Source organism: Eleginops maclovinus, chromosome 5 (assembly GCF_036324505.1).
Source record: "Eleginops maclovinus isolate JMC-PN-2008 ecotype Puerto Natales chromosome 5, JC_Emac_rtc_rv5, whole genome shotgun sequence".
Taxonomy (NCBI): Eukaryota; Metazoa; Chordata; class Actinopteri; order Perciformes; family Eleginopidae; genus Eleginops; species Eleginops maclovinus.
Genome location: NC_086353.1, coordinates 5,728,132 through 5,744,511, shown reverse-complemented (window position 1 = coordinate 5,744,511; position 16,380 = coordinate 5,728,132). Strand labels below are relative to the sequence as shown.

Here is a 16,380-nt window from a genome sequence, read left to right as displayed (position 1 = left end):
ACAGTATATGTGTTGTTTTACAGACTCTGTGCTTGCTTAATGACTTGTGCTTCTTTCATCACACAAAACACATTTTAAAACATAACATGTATTTATTAACCTTGAGTCAGATGTGTTAACTATCACATACTTTCCTCAAAAGAAAGTCACGGCAAAATATTATTACAGGGAATAAAAATGCAGATTTGAAAATGGAGGCAACAACCATTTTGAGTTTACCTATATTACAGAATACAGATGCCATCAACATTAAAACATGCACAAATTTAGGACATAAAAATCCAATTCCTGAGCAGGACAACTGTGAGGTGTTGTTTAATTAAATACAAATAAGAAAGCTACAAATATGGGAGTTAGTCACCATTTCTTTAACTGTCTACCGGAATAATTTGGCTGCTTGCTGACTGAAAGTGCTTACATCCTCATAAAGAAAGCCCTATTATCTCTACAGTCTGCTGCAGAAACTCACATTTCCCATTTGAATGTAAACTAATCTCTGGAATGGACATTTTGAGGTATAAGGGGTTGGATTTGTGCTCTATTTTAAAACGCTTAACTAGTACTGTACCAAGATGAGAAGAATGACTAATGAACCATGAAACCAAAAATAAGGAATGCGGAATACTGTCTTCAATATTTTGTGAGACCAACCAGCTTTAATCTGATTTTTGTCTTCATCTCCTTTAAATATCGCCAGGGGCCATGGACAGGTGAGGCAGTATTTCCAAATAATTATTTTGGATTAACAAGTTAGTTTTTAGAGCAGACAGTCAATGTGAGGTTTACATCAGGGTCCTGTAGATGGGTCTTCACTATGTTGTGGAATTTCTCTCTGTACTGATTGAACTCCATGATGCTTTCTGGTTCTTCTGCCACCCAGAATTTATCAAATTCATACGCCAGATAACCTGGAAGAAAAACACAGATTTTTAGAGAAATCCATAAAAAAGTGACACTTATTAAAAAGATTAGGTTTTTTTTCTTCTAGAATAGAGATAATCAGAGATGTTGAAAAATAGAACAGTTGTTTGATTTCTTTTTACTCACAGTATAGCTGATGAAAGTGCTGGAGCTCAGGTGTGCCCGGTACTGTGTTGTAGAAATGAGGTTTCAATTCACCGCTTTTCAGGAGGCTGTACGCCATCTCCGTCAAGTTGATCCCAACAATGGCATAAGAATACCTGAAATATGAGGACAAACGTTTTCAGCTTAACTGACAAAACATATTTGTGGATATGAATAAATGTATGGATGTCTTACCCTAGTTTAGGATGGTTTGCATGAGACAACACCTGGCGAGCCTCTTCTGTGTAGTTTTCACTGAAAAAACTGAAACAAAAACAATGAATTATATTAATGATTGCAAAAGTGATGGAGCAATGTGGGCTCTAGACTAATGGTTTGGAAAGAAAATCTCTGCTTGTGGATACATTACTAGCATTACACACCTGAATCCCTGAGTTACATCCTGCCACAGCCTCCATTTATTTGATAGTGATTTGATATGTTACAGCATAGGCTACTAGACCGCAAGGTGTGAAAACAAACGCCTGACCCCACACAGATAAATCATTACCAGGGTCTGTAAAGCCTCAGTTTAATTATTAGACAGTGTTTGAAAATGCAGCTTTTTCCTAGAATATGGTTTTTAAACATGACAGTGTATACTTAATAATAATCCAAACCATGGAAATAAATGATGTGAATCTGTACGTTACACATTTAAAGTCTCTTGTGATAATAATATATAATAACATTTGCAGCAGTTTTGATTAGTTTTATTTAGTGTATGGGAAATCGAGCTGCAGTTGGATTTAGCATTGAATTTTCAGGGTCATAATGACAGATAACTTAACTATAAGTTTGTTTTGCTTGGTCAGTTTTCTTTACCTGTGTCGTTGTTAAACCGTTATTTACTGTGCTTTGCAACAAGGTTAGTAAGGTATACGACTGCACAGAAACAATTACTGTTCTTTATGTTACTGTGTTTTAATGTGAATGAAACTAGGTAAGTAAAGAGCTTTTTCCATCATAGAAACCAAGGTGATAGTTTACAGAATACAGTAGATGGTAATGTTCTTCATTGGCAGTACTGATGTGTCTATAGTTACTTATCACAAAGTTAATATATGTGTAATTGTTATTAATTTAAGGGACTTACACAAGGTTTTTAAGGCCTAGCATGCCCATTCCTCTGAAGTCAGTCTTTGGATCATCGCCCTGAAATCCGATGTCTCCCCACTGTTTGGTTATCCTCGACTCCAGTTTGACCGCCGGCATCAGCAGGTCCCACAGCTGAGAGGAAAATCATTTTAGGGTTAAACATTTAAATTGCCACTGTACTGAACTACAGGTAAAAGGATTGCGTACATAACAGTTTGGAACCATAATCAATTCCTTCTATACTGTGATGAAAATCATGCTGTTTTATTGTGCTGTCTTACTCTAATTATAAACTAGCTTATCCTTTTAAAACCTGCTTTGGCTGTGTCTATGCACAGCCAAAGCAGAATGTTAGCTTAACATATTATGATAATTATAAAACATTAAGAACTGATTTTAGAATCAGGAACACACACCTTCAACAGCATGGCCTCATGCTCTTGGTTCTCTGAGCTGAACACTTCCTTTCTCAAGTCTTCCACAGATATGTACAGGCTGCTGTTTCCTGTAATCTGTAACAGACAGATGTGTAGGCTTTCCTTGAACCTAAACAGGTAGAGAGTTTAAAGAAATAATTAATCCGTCCATCCATCCATCTTCTCCCGCTTTTCCGTCAGGGTCGCGGAGGTAAAGAAATAATTAGTAGTTAACAAAATGACACTTAGTATGATGCAGAAATAAAAAGCTGGTGACAAGAAACCTCAAAGTTTCAGATAAGAAGAAACCTTACTGCGGATCTTTCTGGGGTTTAACATTCTTCTCTTTCATAATTTGGTCCACACATTGTTCTAAATTTGCCTTGCTGGGTTCCAAAGCTCCTCTTAAGACCTACAAAGGAGAGGAGGAGGTAGTTACAGAGAAGTAAACATACAGGGAGTGACCAGACAGAAAATTGGCACAATTGCAGCCGTTTAATCTAAGCTGTCAGCCACGAGGAGAAAAAAAAAAACCTTTCGAAAGTCAAACTGAAAAACAAAGAAAAGATGACAAAGCACTTCTGTCTCCTCATTGAATGGACTGTTGGTTGGAAAATGCTTATCCAGCTATACATGACAAGTAGTGTCAATGCATCTAAACTGGGCAACTGTTTTACTAGATAAGAACTGATTAAGAGCACACAATATGACTTTACATACAACAGCCTACCAGATAATAAACAGCTCTGTAGCCAAACATGAGATGTTTCCTTTTTACTGCTCTTTGGGCTCACATAGCTTAAACATCAATTTAAGTGAGACTATTGTCCAGATCTAAAAAAAAAAATCATATTAGCTCGTCCAGCTATTTTATACAAGCTCCCTACTCACACTGTTTTTCTCAAAAGCACAAAATGAGTTGGTTATATTGTGTTTCTGAAATTTCCGACCCTATTAACAATGTTAAGGGCCTCAGGTCAACCCAACAAAGATTGCCAACCATCCAATAGTGTACACTCAAACAATGGGACCAGAGATTTTTTTCATAACAATAGAGACTCAAAAACTTTCACTTTAACAAAATGTAAATTTCCCCGCTGTGGGACTAATAAAGGATTTTTAAAAATCTGATTATGGGCATATAAAAAAACAAATATTCATAATAAAATCTATTCGTAAATCCCAAATAGTGAAGCTGCCTCTGGAAATTAACCAGGAGCAATCTTTTGTATAGGAAAATATCCCTATGATACAGTATCTACCAGAATCACACTGTCAACATGTTCTTACCTTGTTCTTTGATGAGCGGAGAGAATATTCTGCAACAAGACACAAGAGGCAGATTAAAATACTGGAGTAGACTTAAAACTATGCAGTAAAAGTACACAAGATTCGGGACGATTTTACTGACCTGCTTTAGTTGTCCTTGTTGCACCAGGCTTGTATCCGGAGCATATTCGCTGCAGCTCACATGTCCCTGTCGCCTGTCTGATGAACCACTTCAGCCAATATCTCAGGAAGGAAGTGTAGACATACTGCCAGATATACCCAAACATCTTCTACAACATGGAGAGAATAGAAAGAATAATATGACATAGACAGCAGAACAATTTAAATCCTCCATCAGAGGTAATGAGCACCCCTTCGATGTTTCAAGGGGGCACTAAATGTCACTGCAAGCTGTGATTAAGCACCTGTTAAGCTGGAGCTGAACCACCTGAATAACTACCAGCTTTTTTTGTTGGTTGATCTTTGTCAAGAAATAATAATAGAAAAATGAACATCAAAACACCCATTCCTGCAAGTTGATTATTTCATTTACTAAAACCTAAAGCAAGAAACTAAAAAAAATAAACTCACTCATAAGAAATAGGAACTAATATGTGTTATGTTTCAATCTACTTATCAAATATTGATCAACTCTTGTATACAATTGAAATGTTGACCTTTAAAGAGGCTAGATTAAAGAAGAGAATATGATGTGTTGAACGATTTTAATCTAAAAGTATAACTACGATTCAGTTCAGTTAAAACACACATTTCTAGTGGTGTAGAAGTTTTAAGTCGCATAACATGGAAATAATCAACTATATCTACCTCAAAAACGTATTTAACTACATTGTTAGTTACTGCCCTTTCCACCACTGCCTAACGAGCACAAAGCCATTAGTGTGAATGGGACACACTGGCGACTGTCATGGTGACAATGGCCACAGTTCAGAGTTGTAGAGACAATATTATGCGTTTCAAACCAGGTAAGAGTCCATCATAACATATATGAGAGTCAGCTGATCAATCACACCTAGAAAAATACAACTATATAACTTACAATGAGTCTGGATTATGTGAAATGAGCTTTTACTGGAACTGGCAAAACAATACCATTGTGGTAGCTAACATTAGCGCTACAGCTAACTTCTTACATCGAACCTATTCAGTCTATGTTAAACTACAAACATACGGCGAGTTTAGTGGCGCTTTAGAACCAGTCCACCTACGTGTTAGCAAGCTGAGTGCTAGTTACCTGTGACTTTGATAAACTAATTGAGCTAACTAGCTTAAAAACTCCCAGATGACAGGTTGAGACAACAGGTTGTCATTGTATTCGCCAAACTGTTAGCAGACGTTAGCTATGTTATCTTCGATTAGGTTGCGTCTGATGCATTGTTTTCTTGTATAGTATTTATGACGATCAAAAGGCTGAAGTCAAGCTTACCCTTTCTGCCGAAGAGACCAATATATATCCAAACTTGTCTCCACTTACTGCTGTTAGCCGTGTGTGTGGGGGGTAAATGTTAGCTGCGTTTCTCTTGACAACAGTCTGGCTCTGATGCGTTCAGGTTCTGACCAGACACACGGCCGTTCACACGCAGTTGGTAAATTGACGATGTTTTAATTGGAGGTATACTTGTAATTTAGTATTACATGATTTTTTTCTTTAAATGGTTTTATGAGAGGGGATAATTTTGCAAGATCTGCTAAAATACCGGACACACTCCGAGAAACTTGGGTTGACGTTTTCTATGTCGGCTACTTCACTTGACGTATTTGAACAAACCACACGCCACGACAGCCTTTCATTGACACATCGCTGTAGCGCCATCCATTGTCCAAGCTGCTGTGTGCACCAAAGCTGAAGGGACATTTACAACCTTTCATTGAAATGCTATGTATTTCATAATCTGGAAATTAAATCCAGATGAGTGGAGTTATAACAGGAAAATGTAGAACTGGTTTTAAAATATGAAAAGGTGTTTAAAAGCTTCGAATGGATTAGCTTAACACTACCATACTCACTTGGGAACTTTAGATTCTGCAACCAGGTCATTCAGGTCAACCTAACAACAACTTGTGCTACAAAATAAAAGGTGGCAGATGAACTATATACAGTACATGTCAGAAAAATAAATAAACACAATAAGCTAAATGATGCAGAGTATGTTGAAAGTGACCAATTAAATGCTGGATTCTGTAAATAGAATAAAAATATAAAGAACAGAATGTAGGCAAAATACAATTAAGTACTGTTTGATCTGCTAATAACTATTAAGGTAATACATTAAATCAATTGTGAGATGCAACCAGATGAATGCTTTGGGTTATGGAGGCCCTTAACAGAGCTCAGGCGTTTAGCAGTCTTATTATGATGTTGTTTTACAGCTTTTTAATCTGTTGATTTTATTCCATACCTCCTAACACATTATTGCTTAATATCTTTTTAGTTTTTATTCCATTTCATTATGGATTGTTGTCTTTTTATTCGTTAATTATGTATACTTTAACTGAGTTCGTTTTTTTTTACACATGTGCCTCAACTGTAAAGCACTTTAGGCCATTTCATGTGCCATTTTCACCGACTTGACTTAAAGTCCTCATTACAGACAAATCAAAACTCACTGTAGTTGAGTTGATATTATAGTTTGAATATAATGTTGGTTTCAGCTAATAGAACCAGGTTTAATCAAGAATTTGCCTTTCCAAATTTAACCACAAGAGGATGCTAGATCTACCAATTGACTGTGTCAGGGTTAATTTAATAGTCTACTTAAAAATAGACCAATTATCTGCCTTTATATCTCCAGTATTCCACACAGACACCATTTAATAGGGAGGTTTACACATTTTGTATCATCATGTCTCGGCCATGTACAAAATGGTTGCAGACATATTGCCTTATCAATGAATCACATTTATTCTCACCAACTGTGTCCTATATTCCAAACAGGCTGTCGTCAGCCTGAAGCAGTAAGTCTGGCATATCAGCATTTCCTACAGTATGTCCTGAGTCGCTCACCGATGGTGCACTCAACTGTAATTAATTCAGAGTCTACCTTCCCACCTAATCAGTCCCTCTGGGCTTTTTAAAGGCAGGAGGTGTATCCCATACAATTACTGCATTTCAAGAGGAGCTCCTATCTCAGGTCCAGGCTATTTTTAAACACTAAGGAACAAAGTAACCACTTATTTTATAATAAGAGCACATGGGTCAAGTGAGGGAGCCAGTAATGCTGCTATTGATATCAGTTAATATAGCACTGATGACATCACATAATATTGATGTTAATGCATCACGACTATAGCTGAAAAATACTCAAATGTGAAATGTATCAGATGAACTTTTTGTTTTTGTATCTCTTCTTCACCTGCAGCGGCAAATCCTGTGGGTGCCAGCAGGATGACATGGTTGACAGGAGGACCAAACCAACAGGAAACCAATGCAGGTGTTCATTGGTACAATATGTACAATGAAGTCTCAATCACTTACTGTACACTGCAAACCTGATGACAACCCATTACTTTCCAGTATATATGGAAGAAAGTGATGATAAAGAGAACAAGCACACCTTCTTTGCTTTGGTAGACAAGGGAATGCAATTGCTAGTCCACTGAAACCTACAGTAGGATTTAAAGTCATTACCAGATGTTCTATGGGAGTTATCTATTCAAACCTATACAGGCATGGAATCGGTTATGTTTGTTTTATCATCTTGATTACATCTATCATTGCAGTATTTTTCTCCTCATTATACCTTTGCAAAGCTTTACAGTCCACAAGGGCAGAATTCCAAATATGTGTTTTAAATAGCCTTAGCCCAGTCTCTTCAATCTGCATAATACAATCACATCATCCAACTTTACACTATCAAACTCACTGCCATGCAAAGTGTAGTTATTGTGACACAGATTGGCGGGACTAAAGGTTGTAAATCCATACAAAAAGACATATGAAAGACATATCTTCTTGAAATATAACAGGCTGCCTTAGCAACAAAACACACTGCTAGGATCTAAGAGTAATCAATTTCAAGTGCAAGTGCAAGTGACGGTGGATGCCTGCGGCTGATACAGCACTGCCTCCACCCTCACCCCCCCCATTCACCCATTCATCTAGGTTCACTCTGCTGCACCACGTTTCCTGCGCTGGACCTCTTCAGTCAGTCACACACCATGAGAGGTCCATTTTGAAAAGGGTGCACTTTTTTTTTTCAACGCAACAAGAGCATCCCTCGGTCGGACGGCGGTGACTCATTGCGCACGGGCAGGCAGTCAGGCAGTCAGGCAGGCAGGCAGGCAGGGCTTTATTTTTTACGCTTCGCGGTGGAGGATCGATACCTCCAATATCGTGGTGGAAGGCGTGGCTTGGTGTCACCGACAACAGGGCTGGTTTTCCATATTCATTTTTAGGGTTTTGCCTCATCTCACTGGCACGAACGCACCCCCAGAAGGAGCTAGGGGGACATAGAGCCTCTCTTAAGGTAAGAAGCCCCCCTCCTCTTCTCTTTACACTGGTTTCATGCGTATCAGATGTAGAAATTGTCCGCAAGGTCATATCATATCAGCATATATCAGTGGTCTCTGTGATATTGGGGTGGGACAGGACTGTAGATGTGGGCTACAGTACATGACATAGATATTAATTGGCCCGATAGGTCGTGTGCAGCACTTTAATGTATGTAGAACGTTTTCACATTCATTAAACACACTTTCTGTTGTTCCTAAACTGCTGCAGGCTTAATACACAGGGGAATTTTAATTGTTGAATAAACATACAGGATTTATGCTTCCCATGAATATTTGCACAAAACAGACACGCAGATGCATAGTGGCTCAGCACTAATGGGTTACACCAGCACATGACCTAACACAGCAGGTGTTTTTAATTCAAGTTAAACTTAGAAAATGAATTCTCGTACATTAAGATATAGATTTGTAGTTATTCTCGAGTAATCTAGGCATGAATATGATCAGATCTGTATAAAATAAATAATGTTTTTTGTTGTGGAGACTTGTGACGATGCTTGTTTATGTGAGAATAGGAATAACTAAAAAGACAAGGCTGGGATACACCTTACTTTCACTGAGATGAGCTGCACATTATGCAGAATGGATCATCATCAGTAGTGTCACTGCAATGGAAATAGCAAACTTGCTCCCTGTGGACCAGTGAATTGTCAATGGTGGTTCTTCCTTCTTTTTATGAAGCCTATTGATGGTTTTGTATGATTAAAGGAAGGCTCGCTCACCGGCAATTATTTTACCTTACTCCAAACTATTGGATTCTTCAGATGTTTGGTGAGTGCTGGCACATCAGTTGAAGTGGCTCAGATGCTTTTACACTGTTAGGAGACGGACTGAGCTGAAGTCATTCATTAGGTCTGGGATGAAGAGATTTGGGAAAGTAAAATACTTAGTACTAGATTGAATACAAGATAAAATGCACATTACTTTAAGCTTTCAAACCTTTCTGTTTATACTTCACTAAGTGTTTCTAAATTCTCATATCATTTAAAATAATCATTGATTTACACTTGATTTTAACAGGGCTATGCAATCTATTAAAGAACACAGAAGTGAGCAATTTAACTGATCCAACAACAAGATAACAGGACTCTCTTCTGTAAGCATAAAAACGAATTGACCAGCTACATTATACTGCCACTTCTTGTTCTGGTATTTATTAAATATTTAGATGAGAACTGTGTGATAAGCAAACACATTAATTATGAAGTTAGGAACAAGATAAGACTGGTGGACCCAATGAAACTACACTGACTGTAGATCATCCAAACTTTTTAATTCAAACATCCTTTTTCTGCACACTTATTAGGGATAACCCCGAGTAATTATGTTTTATATTATTTGTACAATTGGCTCGCTCCTCAATTGAAATTGAAATTAACCTGAAGCCATTTTCACTGGTGTTGTGCTGGCTTCTATAGTTAACCACCTAAGAGCCAAATAAAAGAGTTCTTGACAGGAAATGTAGTACAGTTGTCCATTAATTATCTAAATTGAACTTAAGGATTTCTACAGTAAATGCAAGAAAACAAATCTTCAATTTAAGTTTATAAGAACTAAAACGGTTTAATACAAAAATTTGATTCGCACTTTGATTGAGGTTCACAAGAAACTTTAAGAGTGTGTTGAAGAGACAGAAAAGACAATAAATTGAACTGCATTTACAGTAATTTAGCAACAGTCACAGTTTCACAAACTACATTACCGGTAATCTTAACTACAAGCAGTAGTTGAATTAGGGGAATTGATTGTTCTGGTCCTTTGCCTTTATTCTAACAATGATTATTTAAATTTCTGTTAATGGAACTGAGACCTGGAATGCATTTTACATGATGGTTACATAATCTTGGCCTGGACTTCCATGTGATTCTACAAACTCAGCCAATTTCTGTTTTCATCCTTTAGGGAATCACACAAAAGACCCATCTGTTTTCATCTTTGGATTACAACAATATTTAAAGACTGAAGCAGTGTATCCAGCATGGGAACCAACCCAAAAAGGACAGTGACAGTCCAGATGGTGCCTCAGCTGGCTGTGGTAGACACGCTGGGCAATAAGGAGCCCAATGCCAACAGGGCGAACGAGCCCAACCTCAAACTCTCTCAGATTTGTCCAAAAACAACCCTCACATCTCCTGATCACACACAGGATAACTCATCTCTGACTGCTGCTCCCAATATCACACAAATCCCAAAAACAGCTTCAAAGGGAGGAGAACCAGTCTGCAGCGCTGTGTCAGACAAACCAGTAGCGACTAATGGAAACCAGACGAAGACAGAACCTGTGACAGGAGGAGATCAACAGATGCAAGACCTGACTCTAATAAGTCAAAGTGTGGGTGAAGCAGGAGACCAGAGGGATTCAAACGCTAACATTAAAATGATAAGCATGACTGATCAAAAGGATGTCTGTAAGGGGTGTGTGTCGCCTGCTCTTACAGCCTCAAAGATCGACATGCAGAACAATGACTGCAGAATAAAAGGGCAGAGTGCAGCAGAGGAGGAATATGCAAAGTTGGCATCATCATCACAAGAGCACAGTAATACAAATGCATCACCAAGTATTACAAATCTCAACAACCCCTGTGAATTAAGGCATACAGCATCTGAACCACAACAGGATTATAAAGGAAGTAGTACAGCTCCAAAAAATAGGGACACAGCTGTACCACAGAAACTTCAAGAGCCAGATCACATGTGTAGCAGCTCACAAAGCTCTGTCAATCCGAAAGAGACTCCAAAAGCTAAACAAGGCATAGAAACTACTGCAGCTCCCCTTAGCTCAACTACACCTCTGTCTAAGGGCAAGGATGCAGAGGTTAGTGTACTGATAAGATTTCATGTTCAACACATCCAGAGAAGGACACGCCAACAGTAAAGAAACCACAAGTCTCTTCAGATAAACATCAACCACCGTTTTCTCAGAAGGACTCATCCACGCTGGAGGATCCGAAAGAGACTCCCAAAGCTAAACAAAGCATCGAAACTACTGCAGCTCCTTTTTGCTCCATTACACCTCCATCTAAGAGCAAAGATGCAGAGCTTAGGTGTACTGACACAACTTCAAGTTCAACACATCCAAAGAAGGACATGCCTCCCGAAAAGAAACCTCATGTCTCCTCAGAAAAACATCCAGCATCTTCACAGAAGGACTCCTCCACTCTGCCCCAGGCGTCACAAAGCATGATGGCAGATGTGTCTGAGGAGGCCATCCAGATCAACACATCTGTCTCTGAAGGGCAGCAGCAGCTCGGCAAGCTGTTCAAGGAGGCTTCGACGATGACCTTATCCCCATCACCCACTCCAGTCAAGCAGCGTCACGATATGGAGGTTCAGGCGGTGGTGACCACGTGCAGCAAGGCCGTGTCCACAAGTCCCAGCCTGCTGCCTTTCGATGTGCCTCGCAACGGTGGTGCAGTCCCCAGGGAGGCGGCGCAGAGCCTGGCTGTGGTCTACCAGGCCGACGGGGGCGTGGGAATACATCAGATCAGCATGAGTCCTCTACCTGCTGATCCAAGGTCAGAGAGACTCACGGTTGAGGCAGAGATGTGCCCTAACCAAAATGTCAGTGTGGGTTTTCCTTCAGAAACTTTGTCCCAGCAGCAGGACAAAAGGCTCGGAGCCAAGCCTAAAGACTCAGCTCTCTGCAACACACAGCCAGTTTATCAGATCAATATTGAACACAGCAACCACAAAGAGCAAGGAGAGACGGGTAACTCCCAGAATAAAACAAGTGTTCAGAAATCTACAGCAAAAACAGCCACTGCTGAGGCTCCCTCTCTTAAATCAGGAAAAACCCCAGAGACAGAGGGTGCTACCAAGGCTGGATCTGCTGACAGTAACAATGCTGCGCTGTCTCGGGCTTCTGTTAAAACCAAGCCAACTCAGGCCCCGCCAATAGCAACAACAGCAACAAAAACAGCATCCAAGCCAGAACCAACGAAAGCAAAAGCTGCAAGTCCGAAACAGAAGGCTAAAGCTGGTGGTAAAGCCTCGAAGAAAGAGACAAAGTCAGGCAAACAGAAGACAGAACAAGAGAGGAAGAAAGAAGAGGATGACCAGAAGGAAAAGAGCATCCATGATGTCGTCTGGGATGAACAGGGCATGACATGGGAGGTTTACGGGGCGTCTGTGGACCCAGAATCCCTCGGTTTTGCCATTCAGAGCCACTTGCAGTGCAAAATCAAGGAGCAAGAGAGGAAACTGGTCGTGCAGACCTCCATCAGGAAGTCAGTCTCTGTTGCGGACTCGCCAGGCCACGGCAAGAAGAACAAAAGGAGGCAGCAGAACATTTTCAGGTCAATGCTGCAAAATGTCAGACGGCCAAACTGCTGCGTGCATCCCCCTCCCTCCTCCATCCTCGAGTAGCACAGCGCAGAGGTAGCCAATGTCAAACTCTTCTGTTTTTCCTAGAGGTCAAAATGTTTGTCCTCCCCTTCGACATGATTGCAATGCCAAGTGAAAGCATTAATGAGACGACGATCCCTGTAAGTAAGTAAGTAAGTAAGTCAGTAAGTAGACTGGACTGTTGTAGCATAAAGAGTCGAACTATTTGTAATGTTTGTGAAGAAGGTAGAAAATAGAAATATACTATGAACAACCCAAGATTTATTTTCTAGAAATAGATATTATAAAAAGAGAGAGAACTTTACCTAACAGAGGCAATAATAGAGGAACGCATGTACAAGTTAGGATTGTGTGACCTAAAGTGAAGTGCAGACCTTCACAGGGAAAGACACTGAGCGCAGGCTAGACATATAACTTACTATTTGTGCAAATATAACCAACATCTCATTGCATTTGGTGCATTTGGTATATGTTTTTGAGGTGTTTTTTTGGGGCCCTATATTTATAAAATTGTTGTCTTTTCTTTTCATGCACATTTATCTTTAGTAAGTGATTATGTTGTGCAAAAAAGGGACTGTATGCAAACATGCGCTGTTTAATCTCTGTTCTTCTTTGGTTTTCTATTAAAAGAACAAAAAACTAAGTTGAGCTTTGCATACTCTTCATTTAGCATCCCTGTCCTGATTATTGTAAAGCTTAAATTAAACTTTAAAAGAAACTTAAAGAGAATAAAATCAAGGTAAATCAAGCACATCCATAACTGAAGGTGTGTGTGTGTGTGTGTGTGTGTGTGTGTGTGTGTGTGTGTGTGTGTGTGTGTGTGTGTGTGTGTGTGTGTGTGTGTGTGTGTGTGTGTGTGTGTGTGTGTGTGTGTGTGTGTGTGTGTGTGTGTGTGTGTGTGTGTGTGTGTGTGTGTGTGTGTGTGTGTCTCTCAGCCAAGCGCACGTGTCAGGGGATGTGAAAGCAGCAGGAATAATCTGCACGGTCCACAGGAGATGTAATAGAGTGACAGACTGCAGGGTACCGTAGGCTTTAGACGGTGCTGGATACATTAATGTCAAACTTAATGAGACAGTTTGTGATCTCCATCTAGAGCATGGAGTTTGTTCAAAGGATACTTTGCTCCTAACTATTTCCCTTTGATTTACACAGAGATTTGCATGCAAGTCTAGACAGAACACTTTTTTATAGTTTTAACATAAACCCACCATTTAGCATTGCTTACTTTTTTGTAAACAGCAGAGTTACAAGTACTGGGTTCAGTCAGCCAGAGAAGACATTTCTGCAGAACTGTTTTATAGGTCAGAGAAAGACAGCAGAGACTAGCTCTTGAAACATTTTCTATTCTTCTAAGGACAAGATGTATTGCTTTGTCATGCTGTAAGTCTGAATCTAAGATAAGATTATGGGCATATCATTTGGAAGAAGTGCGTAGTTGGATAGGGAGAAGAGGCCTGAAAATCGTTATTGTTTTTATGCCGAATGGTGGAATACAAACAAAGATGCAATCAATTAGTCAATTCATCGGCCCAAAACAAAACCGCATCTATTTTGATAAATGATTAATCCTTTAGACACGTTTACAAGCAAACACAATGTTTGACGGTTACATTTATTTTTCAAATGTGGGGTTTTGTTGCTTGTCATTATATGAAAGTACTTTTATTCTTTTTAATTTAAGACTTGGTTTTACAAAAACAAGATTTTAGTGTACTCAATTTGAAGTAATGGAGCAGTAAAAAAATGTCTTCTGTTTACTGAGGTTGCATACTCCAAACAATAAACAGTTGAATCCCTAAACGCAATACAGATGTAATTCAACATAACCTCAGCCTGAGCTCATCTAATTTAATTAAAGTTTCCAGGTTAGTACTAGGGCTCTTGTCATGGGATTTCCAGACACAGCTGATGTAATATCATTGTTTTAATATAGCTTTGCTTTGACTGAAGCACTTCTTACTTTGAGAAATGTTTCCAAAAACTCCTTTTTCTTATGGTGAACACTTCCTTTCAGAGTAAATGTACTCTTCTGATCGGTGAAACGCTGATTTCAAGCGACTGCTGTTATTGTCTAACAAGCATGTCACTTCCTGTTAGTATCAGGATGTGATAGCATGGGAAAAAATCCTCTGTATTTGTAGTCTCTGTCACAACCTGTAAAGAGTATCGCAGACTGAAGTCCCTAATCTTTTAACCCTTTTTTATCCACCAGGATCCGAGGAAACCGATAATAATCGTCACTGATGTCTCATCCTACCTGCTCACATATTGTGTCAGAACAAGATGCTGAAAATGTTGAAAGTGACCTCTTTAAGTACTTATTTAATACATGTGTTTTCCTACAGAGCTGGTGGAAGTTTGCCAAACTGACATCACTAATCTGTGGAGTCATATTGAATAAATCCAGCCTCAGGTAGATTGATGTCTCTCCCTCCTCATCCTGAGGTCATTTTCTCCTTTACTCATCCATTCTGTCCCTTTTTGCCACCAGACTCTTTCACCCAAGCTTTAATTAGCTTCTGTTTCAATCTTTAATAGCCGCTTTCTCACTGTGCCTTTATGCCCGGTTCGCATTTGGAAGTGCAGATTAGATTCAGCCACAGGCAGCGGTTAGCACAGAGGGAGATTTGTGTCAAAGACGGGGGACATGAAGAGGGATTTCAAAGGCATATGGACGTGTATGATACCTCCCACTGCTCTATCTACCAGAGGACATCATTCAACTTGCTTTCAATGTTCACCTCGGTGGCTGTGCTCCATGCCATGGGTATTTTAATTATCACATACCTCAGGTTCATAGCTGTACTGTAATGTTAAAGTGGGACGAAATGGAGCAAATGGAGTTGGCCCACTGAAAGTCATAGAAATGTTAAAGGCTGGTCTGTCGAAAAGAGAATGATTCATTTTTTATTGTAAAGAAATCCCGTAAAGACCAAAAACAACAATATGTTAGTCCTTTTCTTGAAGGATAAGTTCTACATTTTTTAACTTTCATTGAATTGCTCAATGGTGAAGAATTAATTAGAAAATTGTAGTTTGTTCAATTAAAAATGATGCTCCCATACTAAGTAACTGCATAGTCAATTACATTAAAGAGACCCTATTGTGCTTTTGGGGGGTTTCCCCCTCACTGTAGTGTGTGATTTTGACCGTGTTAATGGTCTGCCAAGGCTAAAATACCAGAGTTCCCTGCAGAGGGAGTTTCTTTAACACAGTGACATCACTATGTAACACTCGCGCTTCGATTGGCTAGCGCTCTGACACGTTGTACGTGATCGGCTAAGGGGAGGGACATCTCTAAGCGGTTCACCAATCACAACAGAGGTGGCCAGCTAACCAATCAGAACGGACTGGGCTCTGGTTTCAGACCAGCACAGGCAGTATGACGAAAAATAAAGTACTCTTTGGATGTAAAATAAATAATAATCATTATCAAAGGATTCATTGAAAAAAAGGCTTTCCTCCAGCTGGAATGCCAGAAGAGGTACAGTAGGTACATTTTCACTTTACAAATACAGAGGTTATTTTGCACACAAACTGAGTGACTGTGAGTTGTCTGTTTTGTTAAGCCTCAGTGATCCGAACATCAGTGATTTTGTTGTGCTCCACTGTAGCTCAACCTTTCTATTAGCGCTCTATTTTATATCTGAAAAAC

At 39.4% G+C, this 16,380-nt stretch overlaps 2 protein-coding genes across 2 annotated transcripts; one reads left to right on the top strand and one right to left on the bottom strand.

Moving 5' to 3' along the window:
• Positions 1-68: 68 nt before the first annotated feature.
• Positions 69-5,605, bottom strand: elmod2 (ELMO/CED-12 domain containing 2). The gene is made up of 9 exons (XM_063883195.1): positions 5,296-5,605; positions 3,991-4,138; positions 3,870-3,898; positions 2,894-2,991; positions 2,580-2,709; positions 2,162-2,295; positions 1,261-1,329; positions 1,048-1,181; positions 69-908 (listed from the first exon to the last, which is right to left on the bottom strand). Exons 2-9 carry the CDS (start codon positions 4,133-4,135, stop codon positions 751-753), a joined length of 897 nt encoding a protein of 298 aa, XP_063739265.1. The 5' UTR covers positions 4,136-4,138; positions 5,296-5,605; the 3' UTR covers positions 69-750.
• Positions 5,606-8,012: 2,407 nt separating this feature from the next.
• gprin3b (GPRIN family member 3b) lies at positions 8,013-13,368 on the top strand. The gene is given in 3 exon segments (XM_063883149.1): positions 8,013-8,335; positions 10,284-11,254; positions 11,257-13,368. Coding segments are annotated over 2 exon segments (2,385 nt in total). The 5' UTR covers positions 8,013-8,335; positions 10,284-10,359; the 3' UTR covers positions 12,747-13,368.
• The last annotated feature ends 3,012 nt before the right edge of the window (positions 13,369-16,380 follow it).